Source organism: Pelophylax lessonae (genome assembly GCF_965119305.1).
Source record: "Pelophylax lessonae genome assembly, chromosome: 3".
NCBI lineage: Eukaryota > Metazoa > Chordata > Amphibia > Anura > Ranidae > Pelophylax > Pelophylax lessonae.
In genome coordinates this window covers 466,446,859-466,462,220 of record NC_138770.1, presented here as the reverse complement: position 1 = coordinate 466,462,220, position 15,362 = coordinate 466,446,859, and the positions used below count along the sequence as shown (strand labels likewise).

General features: G+C 40.5%; 1 protein-coding gene across 1 annotated transcript in view; it reads left to right on the top strand.

Annotated features, from left to right (window-relative positions):
• Positions 1–15,362, top strand: part of LYST (lysosomal trafficking regulator) — a 409,773-nt gene that overhangs the window by 190,432 nt on the left and 203,979 nt on the right. Inside the window, exons 21-22 of the mRNA XM_082252534.1 lie at positions 7,371–7,502; positions 12,857–13,487. Of these exons, the coding sequence (XP_082108660.1) occupies positions 7,371–7,502; positions 12,857–13,487 (763 nt within the window). The remainder of the gene's footprint in view (positions 1–7,370; positions 7,503–12,856; positions 13,488–15,362) is intronic.

Below are 15,362 nucleotides of genomic sequence, written 5' to 3'. Positions count from 1 at the left end.
CGGTGTGGGTAACATTTTTTGCTCTAGTTTAAACTTCAGCTTTTGGAACACAAGGTTTTGAATTCCTCTTGATCAGTAACACAGTTTTACTACCTGTTGATCCTGCCGATAGAGCCCACCTATTTCAGTTTTCTGTAAGGCTGTGTTCACACATATGTATTCACACTTTCTCGCATCCAATTTGCATGACAGAGTGTGACCGGCTCTCAATGGAGCCGGCTTACACAGCTTCCGGGTAGCCGCGGTCCGCACTGAAAAAGTATCCTGTGCGACTTTGGCTCAGTTTCTCTAAATTCAGACCTGATTTGCACAAGGTGCAGGGACCCACTGGACCCCCTGCTGCAAGCCGCGGCCACAGCTAGTGTAAACTGGGCCCAACAGATTGACAACACTATTAACTCTTCAGGGGAAATCACTGCAACAATCTGTGGGCAGGGTAGCGTTGATGGCTGTGTAGTTTTATAATGCACATTAAACAAACGACAAACCCTGCAGTTACAGCAACAGATTATATTTATTGTGCATTACAAGAGACAGGACTCTCATTCATACAGCTTGGGTTAGATGCAGACTTTCTAAAGGTAATTGGACACTTGCATTTATTTTAAACCATTCAATATATTTTCTAAAGCTTCTATCGAGTTCTGACTGCTTATTTCTCTGGGCTATCTAGCAGTTTCTGGATCTGTTACCTTTGGTGTGTACCTTTTATGGGGGACAATACCAAGACCCCACAATGGGGGACTGACCTATGTTTGCTTCAGGCATTGCATCCTGTGTTAGACACTCACCTTGGTACATAATGCAACCCATCAGAGGCATGCCCTGCTGATGCCAAGCTTAGACTTCTAGACTAGAAGGCCCAGCTTCATGGATCGGGTAAGACAGAGGATTTGAGAGTGATTACCTTTTTTGTGGTAAACACTGATTTTATTTTGTCTCTAAAGTTTACAGGCAATTTAAATTTGAAACCTAGTTTCTTCCTATAGATGTGGTCTCAGAAGGATGGCGTAACTGCGTCACGCCTCCCAGATATCTCAATCCTGCCATGCTTTCACTGAAACTAATACATAGCACATTGCTCCAGTCCTGCTGCCATCTTCTACAGAGAGCCACATGAATATGGTCAATGTTTGGGTTATAATGACTCCTATACCCAGACACACAAATTCCCATCCATTCTGACCTACATTCTGTGAATCAATAATATGGATATACTGTGCTGAACTTGTAATGATTAAATATAAAAAGGAGCTGACACAGAATCTTAGAATGTATACAAAAGATGAAAAACAAATAAATAAAAAGTGCAGCGCTAAGTAGTCTCTCCAAACTCCTCATCAAAAGAAAGAGGAAGCTCCTTGAATCATGCGTAGAGGAAACCACTACCAACACCCGACTTTACAGCCTCTTGCCAAATGGCATATACCCCCATTACAAAGGTCTATGCAGGCAGATCAACAAGTGATTCATTCAGTGTCAGCAGTGTTGGATCCAAACAACCTCCAATATAAGTCTCTCCTCAGTGACTCAAGCAGATACCATCATGTGGGAATAAATGGGAGATTCCTCATAGTGTATACAATCAAATACACTTTATGAAAAAAATTAAAACACTGGCAAGTAAAGAATGGACAGCATCTTATTCTCAGCATGGTATAGTTTTATCCAACCGTCAAGATGGCCGTGGTGTCCCGGACTGCAAGAACGCTGTGCGTCATTGGCTCCTCCCTACGCTTTTCGTCATCAGATGATGTCGTGACGATGGAGGAGATGGGGAGGAGGAAGAGAGGAACTTCCCCTTTTGTGTAAAGTTCCTCTTTAACATGGTGGATCTCCAAGCCTACCCTGAAAACTGGGAAAGTAATTTCTTCACATGCCTTGGAACGTGATGACATCAACAATCTGGAACTGAGAGCCATCAGATTATCTCTGCAAGGTCACCCATTTGGGGGGCAGCCAGGCATTGCCACAGTGATGGCCTACATAAACAATAAGGGGGGTACCAGAAGTCAAGTTGTCCTAATAAAAAAACAAGTTTATTACTACCTATGCATAAACTTATATTCCATCTACAGCCCTGGAGAACAATTGGCAGGCAGACTTCCTACCTTGTTAATGCCTAGGCCCTGGGGAGTGCACTCTGCACCCTGAGATCTTTCAAAATCTCTGTCAAAGATAGGGGAAATCAAATGTAGACATCCTGGCTTCCAGATTCAACAACAAACTGAACAAATTAGGGGCCGAAACCAGGGATCCTTTAGCTTTTGCTGTAAATGCCCAGTTGATTTCTTGAACTTCTTTCAAGTTAGATTATGCTTTCCATTCAATGAAGATCCACCCTCAACTGCTACATAAGATACATGAGGAAATAGTTCCAGTAATTCTCCGTGCAACAAATTGGCCTAGAAGAACCTGTTACACAGACATACTCAAATATTTGCCAGATGAGCCTTGACCTCTTTCAAACACCTCATTCCTTCCTGGTTTTCAGTGGATGGCTTTAATGGCATGGCTGTTGAAACCCAAGTCCTAAAAGAAAGGGATAAAGTATATCTGACACTGTTAATTCCACCTTACTCAGATCAGGAAAGTCCAACTCCCACAAGATTTACCATCACATGAAAGGCTTACTTTGCTTGGTATGAGAATAGAAAGCTGAGACCCACGGAATACTCTTACTTGTATTTTTCCCTTTCTTGTTTTGCAAAATACAAGGTGGTTTTAAAACAAACCCTTTCTAAGGTAGTCTCCTCTTTCCACCTCAGTGAGAACATTGTTCGTTCTTCCCTTTTTCCTGCCCCTAAAACATGATAAAAGAGAATTGCCATACATTGGCTGGAAGTGGTCAAGTCTGTCAAGAAGCCACAGCCTCTGTTTGCAAGACAGAGTCCCTTTTTTCTCTACCCGATTAAAGGACATCCTGATTGTGCTCCACCATTGACCGGTAGATCAAGCAACTTATCTCCATAGCTTATGCTCTAAAGGAAACGGTTCGCCCTTTTCCAGAGCCCATTCCACTAGAGCAGTGGTTCTCAAATCCGGTCCTCGGGACCCACTAACAGGCCAGATTTTAAGTATTACCTTGGGGGATGCAGACTAGAATACTGCAATCACTGAGAAGCAAATGAGATCACCTGTGATGTAATTTAGTTATCTTGCAAACCTGGCCTGTTGGTGGGTCCCGAGGACCGGATTTGAGAACCACTGCACTAGAGCAGTTGGTGCCTCTTGGACTGTTTAACATCAAGCATCTTCTTTTTAAATTTGCAAGGCCACCACCTGGTCCTCTATTCACAAGTTCTCTAATATCTAACAGGTGGATGTTCAGGCCTTAAATGGTGTGAGCTTCAGCTGTTATGATATAATGTTTTCTTCTTTCTTTCTTTTTTTTTTTTTTTTTTTAAGCCTTGTTTTCTTGTAGGCCTGTTGGCAGTTCTGTTTTCGATGTTGTTGCCCATCCCTCAATTCATTGCTTGGGTATATCCTATGGTCTATGAATAAGAGTCTTGTGTCCTGTCCTGTACTGTACGATTAGGATGATCAGAATTACTAGTGCATGTTTTTTCTTGGAGTACAGTACAGAGCACAGTTCCCTTCCCTCTGTCTTATTGTTTTCTAAAAAAATTGAGTCTCAGGGGGTTATGAATACACCCTAGGGGCACAGTCTGACAAGTTTTTTACTAGTGTTCACGCGTGAAGGTAGCCTGCATATAACCCATGATCTATCAATGCGAGTCCTGTCATGTACTCCAAGATGAGGAGTTTTACAGGTAGGTCTAAATTCTTTTTATCTTTTGGATAAAACATTTAAATCAAATGAATAAAAACAGATCATTACTTAGAATCTCTGGCAGTGTTATGCGGTTTCTTTTAACCCCTGTAGATGGTTTGCAGAATTTGCTTAGCAGCTTGACCTCTGTGTAAAGAAAGAAAAAATAAAACCAAAGGAATGTAAAATGAGAAAAAAAAAAAAAAAAAGAAAGTCTAAAGCATTACCTGCATTAAGGTAAACAAACCTTAAACTTGCTGTTCCCCCCTGTTCTTTTGATTCACTGTTTGTTCCATTGCCCATCTGCACTAGAGCTGGTCTCTTTCCCTGCTCTCACAGTACAGACTATTGACTGACTGCTGTTATCAGTCAAATCCAATGAGGAGAAGGTGGAGGGCATGGCCAAGCCACACTGTGTGTTTCTATTGTTGTGGAATTTTTCTCAGGTACAAAATACCTGTTACCTGTTAGTCAGTGATACCAAATCAGACAATATATAGCTATATATATAATGAGATCAGACAAGACTCAAGATGGCTGAATCATAGTGACCTGATTTATTACAGCGTTTCTGGAGTTTAAATATACTCAAAAATGGGTTTGTCATTACAATCTGACGTACAAGAAATGGGTTGTTATTAACATCTTTTGTCCAATCAAAGTTAACAACTAATTATAGTAAGCATTATGTCAATCTAGATCGTGATTCTCTGTCATAAGGGAAATTTCTTGGTGATGCTCAATAAAAGTTCCAAAGGGGTTTTTAGAAGATATTATTGGCTTTGTGGTCAGCTGTCCAGACAGAGTTGATATTCTGAGAGATAGGGAATTTCCACTGTTTCGGTCATCTGATATATTCTTAGCCTTTGCAAGCTCAGTGACACATGTAAAGAAATCAAAGTAAAATGAGATTAACTCAAAAGACATTTTGTTTAAGATAACCATTCTAAATGCCAGTCAAGGCATCCTGCATATCCAGCAAGGTATCTTGTAAAGGCCAATAAGGTATCCAGAAAATGCGAGATAGGTATGCCACGACACTATAGATGCACACAGCCCATCTGGGGAACACACCTGCACATGTGCCCTCATAGCACATGGCTTGCTATGGGCACACACTCTGCAGGGGAGAAGCGGACTGCGCTGACAGGGGAACCCAAAAGAAGATGTAAGGGTGGAGGACATGGCCAAGCCACACTGTGTGTGTTTCTATAGATGCACACAGCCCATCTGGGGAACACACCTGCACATGTGACCCCATAGCAAGCCATGGGGAGGGGAGAAGCAGACTGCGCTGGCAGGGGAACCCAAAAGAGGATGTAAGTGTAAGCCATGCTCTGTGCAACATCCTTGCCCTTACAGGGCAGACGAGTATAAACCTCTTATTTTATTTTAGGGAAAAAAGTGAGCCTTTAGTATCCTTTTACCTATGCAAGTTCCCATGTTAGTCTAGTGATAATGTATCTAAACCCTAGAACAATAATTTTATATATTGCAATGTAACAGATGTGGTGGCTGCATTACTTTTCTTTCAAGCTTTTTCCCTCTATTTTTACATTGTGATCCTGCCAATTACACACATCTGTCCTAGGGTGATGTTCGCTCTCGGTACTCTATCTATGGGGAAGCAGCACAGTCACTTTAAGCTGCTTGATCCAGAGTTTGACCACAGAACACCTCTCCATTTTCATAAAATAGGAAGGGGGGGTTCTGTTGTCTACAGAGAAGAACTGGGTGGGGGTGATCATATCATACCACAAAAAGCTTTGCTGTCCCTTTTTAAAAATTAAATGATCAAGTGCATTGAAACTTACAGAATTCATATAAAAATACAACTGGCAGTAGTGCATCAAATTATTCAATCATACATCAATACAAACCACACGTGAAAAGTGTTCCAGCACAGTTATTTCATCAGTATATAAAGTGCAAGCAAAGTGTTTGTGTGCTTCCCCTTTAAATAATAAAAGTCCACCAAAAATGTTTTAAAGTTCATAAATCCTTGATTGTTCCGTTGCTGTGAAACTTCAATATAACCGCTGTGCAACTGCTACGCTACCGCCACAACTAGCTTCTTATCAAATGCATCAACCCCTGGATTAGAAGAGGTTAAAACAGCAGGTTTCATTCCACTTTAGGCCACTGGCTGAGTGGCGGGGCTGTTTTAATATGCATGTAGTCATCTGATCATTGTGAGTACCTGCACACTGAATAAACTAGTTTGAATGGAGATATTGGGCTATGGATCTGTAGTTTGTTCTCTCTGAGTAATTGAAGCCTGAACTGGGTGAGGACGTGCTGGATTCCTGAGGTCCGGGAAGAGAGCTGGAGAGTGCAAGCTGGACTGCTGCTGTGATTCTAAAGTGGGTGATACCCGTTGTTTTACCCTCTTATAATCTGGAGGTTGTTGCATTTGGTAAAAAGCTAGTTGTGCCGGTGGTTGTTGCACAGCATTGATATTGAAGTTTCACAGCACCAGACCATTTGAGGATTTATGAACTTTTAGGAATTTTTGGTGGACTTTTTTAATTTAGAGAAGCACACAAGATTTTTTCTTTATGCACAATAGCACTTTGCACTTTATATATTGATTATGAAATAACTACACTGGAGCACTTTTCAGGTGCGGTTTGTATTGATGTATAATTTATGAATTTGATGGACTACTGTTGCTTTTGATCTGAATTATGTACAAGTTTCATTGCACTAGAGCATTTTCTGTTTATTCCTAAAGGGACAGCAGCAAATTTTTGTTGTTTTTTTTTTTTTTTTATTTTTTTTTTTGGGCATATCTGGTATTTCCTATATTTTAGGTTGTATAGGATTTAACATGCAGCACAAGTTTAATACTCCTGTAGGGTTAATAATACTGTTTGAGATTTCAGTGCAGCAGAAGTACAGAGTAGCAGAGTACATATGATCTTAAAATTCACTAGATTTCTGTCAGGATCAAAAGGTGTTTTTTTGCACTTATCAAAAAGATAAAACAAACCGATCCCGGGTGCATTTCTATGCTCCTGCACACTCTGCCTACAGCTCTGTTGCCCATACCTCTGTACAGTTTGTCATTTTTAGAGCTATAGGCAGTTTGAATGAACAGTGGACGTTCTGTTTAGCTTGCCTGCAGTTCGCTCATACTACAAGTCCATCTGCCGGGGTGGCTGACGCTACTTGTAGATTTTTCTTTAACAGATTCTTGTGATTGAATGATGTGGCTGTGTCGGTGGAGCCCCACACAGCCACGCTGTTATCAAAAATCTGACCGTACTGAGAGAAGAAGCCCCGCCTACTGTCACGTTGAGGGTGGCAGAGAGGGGGAGAGGAGCTGAACAAGAATATGTTCCACCCTGGTGCAACGTTCTAAAATGTGGACTTAACACTCTGGAGTGAAAAAAGAATGGTCATTCTTAACCTGCATCGAATGCTATGCCTTTTATGCCTTTACTTTGACTAATGATGTGTGCATCTTTTATATGGAAATGGTTAAAAATATTCATTATTTATGCAAGCCTAAAGTTTTGTTTTCTCTAACTACCAATTTAAACATGACTTTGTTTCCACTTCCTTCATTAAAATATTGCACTTTGTTTTCCAATAGATGACAAGACGTTTCAAGAAAAACTAAAATCATTTATACATCAGAGACATTCCAGCCTTGGAGGACAATCTGCTTTATGTCATGTGTTTTCAAGCAAAAGCCCCTCAGAGTTTTCAGATACACTGGAGAAAGGTGATATAAAATTTGTGTTTAATAATAAAAAAAAAATCTTACAGTAGATCTTTAACCTCCGTGGCGGTATGATTATGTCAGGAATTCTGTACCAAAAGCGGTACAATTTTTTTCATGGAAACTCGTTATGTATTATAGGCCTACAATTCTTAGTAATTACTGACTTAAACCTGACCAAAACAATACTCTAGTAGACGTCCCAGATGTGATAAATTTGAAACACAAACGCATGAATTATAATCTAATCAATAATATAATTTTATTATATAATATATATAATAAAATTAGATTATTGATTAGATTATAATTCATGCGTTATATGTGTGTGTGTGTATATATATATATATATATAATGTATATGTGTGTGCATATATATATATATATATATATATATATATATATATATATATATATATATATATATATACACACACACACACACATAATATAAATGTTATGTGTTTGTGTTTTGTGCAACGTTTGAATTTCCCTCCCAGTTCCGCTCCCATGCAGCATTGCTGCTGCAGGGAACGGAACCAGGAAGTCATCACACCGACGGACGAGCGGCGGGGATCTCGGCTGGCGATCACAGCAATGGGAGATCGCTGGATCGCCAGGAGAAGGTAAGAGACAGCGCTGCGCGCTCTTCACATCCACCCCGAGCGTGACTCGGGGATACCGATCCTAGCCTGAAAAATCCACCCCGAGTCACGCTCGGGGATACCGCTAAGGCGGTTAAAGTAGACCTAATGATGTAATCACTCAAAACCAAATCTGATGGTAATACACAAAACAAAGTAAAAAGTAGATATACATTTACTGTCATACTTGCCTTTCAAGAGAAACATCAGACCTGAAAAACGCCTTTACAGTACTTGTGTGAACTGGTATAACAAAAGCTTTCAGATGATGCTGAAGGTAGTCCTTGGCTAGAAGTGTTGGCTGCTGGAAGAGCCTGGCATTTGACCTCTGCTGGTATGTGCAGGCAGCTTTTTGGGCTTCCTAACATGACAAAATTATAATCAATTTCAGTGTTCTAATACTCTAATAGAGGAACTTCTGGAACATGCTGAATAATAGTGTTTGGCAATTTCTTTGTTTTTTTGTTTTTTTTTTCTTTACCAAGAAACACTTGTTTTAAAGTTTAAAAATGAATGATTAATTACACAAATCCACATAAATTGATCTATTCATAAAATACTTTTTTTTTAATTTGAGGAAATACATTTAGTGTACACTATTTGCTTCATTCTGTTAATATCATATACAGTCATGTGGAAAAATAAGTACACCACCTGAAAATTTTTCTTTTTCCACATGTTTGAACAGGCAAACATAACATCTTCATTTAAACAGTGCCTACAGATGAATGTGATACACTTGAATAAAAACACAAGGAATATGTGCCCTTTTATTTATTTGATGAAAACTTCAGTGGTAATATGTACTGTAGAAAAAGTAAAGTTGCCAACTTTAACAGGAATAACTTCTTGCGGGCATTTTGCACGACTGCCCACAAGTGTAAAATTCGTTAGCAAGGTGTTTGTGGTGTTTCTTGCATGAACAACTTGTTTCAAATACCTCCACATTTCATTTTGGTTTTAAATCCAGGCTTTGGCAAGGCCAGTCTGTTAACTTCTATTTCTTCTTTCTGAGCTATTTCTTTATTGATTTGTTAGTGCGTGTGTTTAGGTTTACCTTTCGGACAGTTGGGCCTCACATTCTCATCAAGCACTAAGATATGACGCAGAATTCATACAGTGCCTTAAAAAAGTATTTATTCCCCTTTGAAATGTTCCTCTTTTTGTCATGTTACAACCAAATACGTAAATGTTTTTTATTGGGTTTTTATGTGATGGACCAACACAAAGTGGCACATAATTGTGAAGTGGAAGGAAAATGATAAATGGTTTTCAAAATTTTTTACAAATATCTTAAACGTGTTGTGCGCATTTGTATTCAGCCCTCTTTACTCTGTTACCCCTAACCAAAATTTGAGTCAATACTTTGTAGAACCACCTTCCGCTGCAATTACGGCTGCAAGTCTTTTTGGATATGTCTCTACCAGCTTTGCACATCTAGAGAGTGGAATTTTTGTCCAAAATAGCTCAAGTTCTGTCAGATTGGATAGAGAGCATCTGTGAACAGCAATTTTTAAGTCTTCCCACAGTTTCTCAGTTGGATTTAGGTCTGGACTTTGACTGGGCCATTCTAATACATGAATATGCTTTGATCTAAACCATTCCATTGTAGCTCTGGCTGTATGTTTAGGGTCGTTGTCCTGCTGGAAGGTGAACCTTTGCCCCAGTCTTAAGTCTTTTGCAGACTCTTAACAGGTTCTCTTCTTAGATTGCTCTGTATTTGGCTCCATTCATCTTCCCATCAACTCTGACCAGCTTCCATGCCCCTGTTGAAGAAAAGCATCCCCACAACATGATGCCACCACCATGTTTCACGATGAGGATGGTGTGTTCAGGGTGATGTGCAGTGTTAGTTTTCCACCATACATAGCATTTTTTGCTTTTAGGCCAAAAAGTTCAATTTTGGTCTCATCTGACTAGAGCACCTTCTTTAACATGTTTGCTGGGTCCCCCACATGGCTTCTCGCAAACTGGAAACTGGACTGCTTATGGCTTTCTTCTTGCCACTCTTCCATTAAGGCCAGATTTGTGAAGTGCAAGACTAATAGTTGTCCTATGGACAGATTCTCCCACCTAAGTTGTGGATCTCTGCAGCTCCTCCAGAGTTACCATGGGCCTCTTGGCTGCTTCTCTGATTAATGCTTTCCTTGGCTGGCCTGTCAGTTTAGGTGGACAACCATATCTTGGTAGGTTTGCAGTTGTGCCATACTCTATCCATTTTCGGATGAAGGATTGAACAGTGCTCAGTGAGATGTTCAAAGCTTGGGACATTTTTTATACAACCCAACCTAGCTTTAAACGTCTCCACAACATTATCCCTGACCTGTCTGGTGTGTTTCTTGACCTTCATGATGCGGTTTGTTCACAAAGATTCTCTAACGAACCTCTTTGTGCTTCACAGAGCAGCTGTATTTATACTGAGATTAATTTACACCCAGGTGGACTCTTATTGACTAATAAGGTTACTTCCAAAGTCAATTGGTTTCACTAGACTTTAGATAGGGGTATCAGCATAAAGGAGGCTGAATACAAATGCACATTTTTTTTTTTTTTTTTCAGATATTTATTTGTAAAAATTTTGAAAACCATTTGTCATCTCCATTTTCCTAATACTTCACAATTATGTGCCACTTTGTGTTGGTCTATTACATAAAATCCCAATAAAATAAATTTACGTTTTAGGTTGTAACATGACAAAATGTGAAAAATGTCAAGGGGGGGGGGGGGGTGTGAATACTTTTTCAATGCACTGTAGTTGATTCAATGGTTGCTGCAAGCTACTCAGAACATGAAGTCACAAAGCAATTCCAAACCATAGCATTTTCACCAGCAAATTTACCAGTTATGATGAGGTTCTGCTGTCTAAAGTTTTCAACAAAAATTTCTACTGTAGCCAAGCAAACTTATTTTGTATTTATCCATTTACAGCACATGCTTCCCCAAGGCCTGGTGCCTGTTTATATGTTAAATTTGTAGTCCTGCTCTAATGTTCGTTTTGGACAGCATAGACTTTTTTTTTTTTTTTCCTGGCACACCTGCCACACATGTTAAATTGGTGCAGTCTCTCTTTTTGAATGTAAATGCAGGCACTTTGACACAAACTGTTGCAAGAGTTGCCCACAGACCTCACAATTGCATTTTGACATTAAAAAGTCATTCTTTTTGGCTAAATTTAATGGTCCAGCCAGTCCTTGACAAATCAGCAGTTGGTGGAAAACTATGGCAATTAGCTTGTACAGTATCTCACAAAAGTGAGTACACCCCTCACATTTTTGTAAATATTTTATTATCTTTTCATGTGACAACACCCTCTTGGGCATGGAGTTCACCAGAGCTTCACAGGTTGCCACTGGAGTCCTCTTCCAATCCTCCATGACGACATCACCGAGCTGGTGGATGTTAGAAACTTTGCGCTCCTCCTCCTTCCATTTGAGGATGCCCCACAGATGCTCAATAGGGTTTAGGTCTGGAGACATGCTTGGCCAGTCCATCAGCTTTACCCTCCACTTCTTTAGCAAAGCAGCTGTCATCTTGGAGGTGTGTTTGGGGTTGTTATCATGTTGGAATGCTGCCCAGTCTCTAAAGGGAGGGGCTTGTGCTCTGCTTCAGTATCTCACCAGTACATGTTGGCATTCGTGGTTCCCTCAATGAACTGTAGTTTCCCAGTGCCAGCAGTATTCATGCAGCCCCAGACCATGACATACCCATGGTCTAGACTGGAGTTGCTATTTTAAGTAACTGACCACCAATACAAGGGGGAACTTCTACACTGCTAGAGGATTTTTTTACTGTCCGCTTTCCTTTTCTGTGGTGTTCATATAATTTCAAAGTTATTGCTAAATATTTTAATGTAAAAAGAAGATTGGTGTAAAAAATAGCATTTTTGGTGTAAGAGTGGTGTAAAAAAATGCTATGATGTTCTTTTAAATAAACTGGGTTAAACATTTTTTGCAAGGGTTCCCAAAGACCTAAAAAATATTCAAGTGTTACTCCAGGGTAAAAAGGTTGAGAGAGGCTGGGTTAGAGCAACCATTTTTTTTTTTTTTCAGCAGATTCCTTGCCTGTATTGACAGAGTAAAGCCTCGTACACACGCAACGATTATCGGCCGACCGATCGGCCGTCTTTTGTCCAGTGTTGTTGTGTTGGTTGAAATGTACTCTAGACTGCCACAAATTTTCTCGGCCAACAACAACCAACTTCAGAAGTGATGTCATGTGATGTTTGACTTTCCGTGTGTTTTTTCTTCTCTGAGCATGCCCAGTCTTGCTCATCTGATTTTTGTCTGCCGAAATCTGTACTGACTGACGGAAAATCAGCCGTTCTGTTGACGGCCAACAAAAAATTTATAGCATGCACTTCAGATTTTGTTCGGCCGAAAAGTCGCAGTCGGTTGTCGGAAGCATCATACTAACAAGCCGAAAATCGGCCGATCGGACGTTGGCTGAAAATTCACGGCCAACAATCGTTGCATGTGTACGAGGTGTAAGAAAATATTAACAAAGTGATACTTTGAAGCATTCTTCAGGAAGGAAAAAAAAAAGACAGTATAGTAACCAGAATTCTCTGTTAATCCTTCATTGCATCAGATGGCTGCATTACATACTCCAAAATACATGAGGGTTTTGGTGCCTTGTTGATTGCTAGCAAACTTGTTATATAAAAAAATATATTTTTATAGAACTAATATATTGAATATATATTTCCTCCTAAAGGTACTGATGTCGCAATGTTTTCATCACAGCAGCATATACATCTCTCTGTGGCAGAAAGGTCTCGTTCTAAGAGTTTACCTTCTTCTCCTTCATGTTCACCTAAAGTATATCCAAATGCAATGGGAGGAAGCCTCTCTAAAGGTCTAATTGAGTTGCCAGAGTCTATGGAGAATGACCAAATAAATGAAGACGAACTTTGCAGTTCTGAGAACAGACTGGATGTGCTGAAAAAACATGAAGAACAGTACATCAGCAGTTGTGAGTCAGCACAGACAGTCTGCGATTCCTTGATAATTCCCAATGGTATCAGAATTACTGAGCCTTCGAATGAGGATTTTGGTCAGTCGGACATGAATTTGGAGGTTACGGCCGATGATTCAGAAAAAGTAATACCATGTGAAAGTGAAGAGGTATTTTTGCAGCGTCCCCATGTACTTAAAGGAATTTCCTCATCCAGGAAAGGGCAGGGTAATATTGCCAGCTTCGGTCTAGCCTTCCCTTCTAGTGGATCCTTATCCAGTACAAGTTGGACTGATGTTTCTGAGAAGAAAAATTCTGAAGAATGGGGTAGCTTTCCTTTCTCCCCAGTATTTGATCTTACACTTAGAGACTCTAACCAAGTGGATGGAAGGTACAATTTTCTTTTGCTACTTGAGTTTTGGTTGAATTTAAATGTTTTAGTTGAAAGTCTCCCCAATAAATATATTTTTAGGTATATATTATTATTAGAAGATAAAACAGTGGAACGTGTGTAAGCTCAATTACAGAAAAAAGTGTTTTTTTGTGAACACTTTTTTCCACAGGCTGTAAAGACCACTTTAACTTGTTTGGATTTAGGCTGTCCAGTCTACTACATTTTGTAATTTGTATACCATTGATGCAAATTAGATTTTGCTCTGTTAAGTTGAACTTATTTACTTAAAATGCACTTAAATGGAACCCTGGGAGACAACTCTCCATATCATGCCACATCAAATGGCATTGTATCCAGTGATCCCTCGTGGTTTCCTGATGAAAACAGTTCGTTAATGTGGTGTTAAAATTGAAAGAAAATTTCCAGAAGTTAAAAAATGCACAGTACAGGGGTGTAGAAATTAAAAAAAAAAAAAAAAAAAAAAAAACTACTTGTCCAAGGGACTAAATCAGGGTCCCAAACTACTTGCTCTGGTAAAAAAATAACAATAAATTTAACCAAAACTGTATTTAAATCGGAGGTGCTTTTAAAAATGTCGGAGCCTTTAAAAATGAAAGGGGCTTTTTGGTGACATATACTTTGAATATTTTTACCTTGCGCTATTTATCTCCTACTCCCTTTCCTGCCTGTCTCCAGCACCGCACCCATGGACTAGCAGGGAAGGGAGAGACCTTGCAGTGTGACGAGCACTGATTGGGTGCTTATCAGGAAAAGAGCGTGTCGGGCTTTCCTAATGCTCAGCAGAAGTGCATCTGCTGAGCAAGGAAATAAGGGGCCAGCCCCAGTGAGAGGAAAAAAAAATTACCTTTTGAGGTTACCCTCGCACCCAGAAGCACTTGGGCTCTCAGTGCAAGCGTATGCTGAGCAGCCAAATCAAAGTTAAAGGATAAGTTCACCTTGTAAAAAAAAAAAATGTATTCAAATCTCAAATATTTTTTCTCTTACGTCCTCCGACAGTCGCCGCCACTTAATAATCTTCACTAATGGGGTAATTGACCTTTGCTCCGCAGGAGTAGCTAGGCAACAAGATTTGTTAATATAAAAGCTTTTAGCATATCACACCCCTAGGGGGTGGTTCCCTCAGTCAATACCTCCCTGCTTCCTGCATTCTCAACTCAGTTTCTAATGCCTAGCTTAGGAGTAGCTTGGCTGATACTGTGCTGGGGCTCTCAGTCTCAGCTTTCTATTCTCTTTTTTGATTTTATTTGAGTATTTTTCTCTTTCTTTTACTTAGTTGTTCTTTTATTCAGCATTAGTTTAGTGGAGCTGGGTCTCGGACTGGCCACCCTGGATCCCAGGGCTCAGGGCCAGGGGCTTCCCAGCCTGCCATCGAGCGTTCAGCTCAGGTTTCCCTGGCATATTGAACGACCCATCCCTGTTCGCTGCAGGGATGCTGCCTGTGAGGTGGCTACCTCACCGGACGCCATTTGCGGTTTCGCACCGCAGTTCCACTGCGTCCCGGCTGCGACACTCCCTGTCCTCAGTGCAGCGGTTTGGTCGCTGGAGAAGGCTCCCCACGCCATCCGGACTGGTAAGTGCACTTCTATGTGGGGACCTGTCAGTTTTGGGTGTCAGTCTGTGACTGTGTGACCCTGCATGTCTGTGTATGTGCTGAGCTCCCTGTCAGATTCCTGTGTGGAATAGCTGCCTTTCTGTGGGCTGCGGGGGGGGGGCTGTTTTTGCGGCAATTTATGGTGACCGGCCCTGTGTGGTACGGCGCGGTGTTTTGACGCCAAACGCCGCCTTTTTAGCGGCGATCGCATACAGCCACATGTCAGCGCCATTTTCTCATTGCCTGAATCCCTCAGCCGA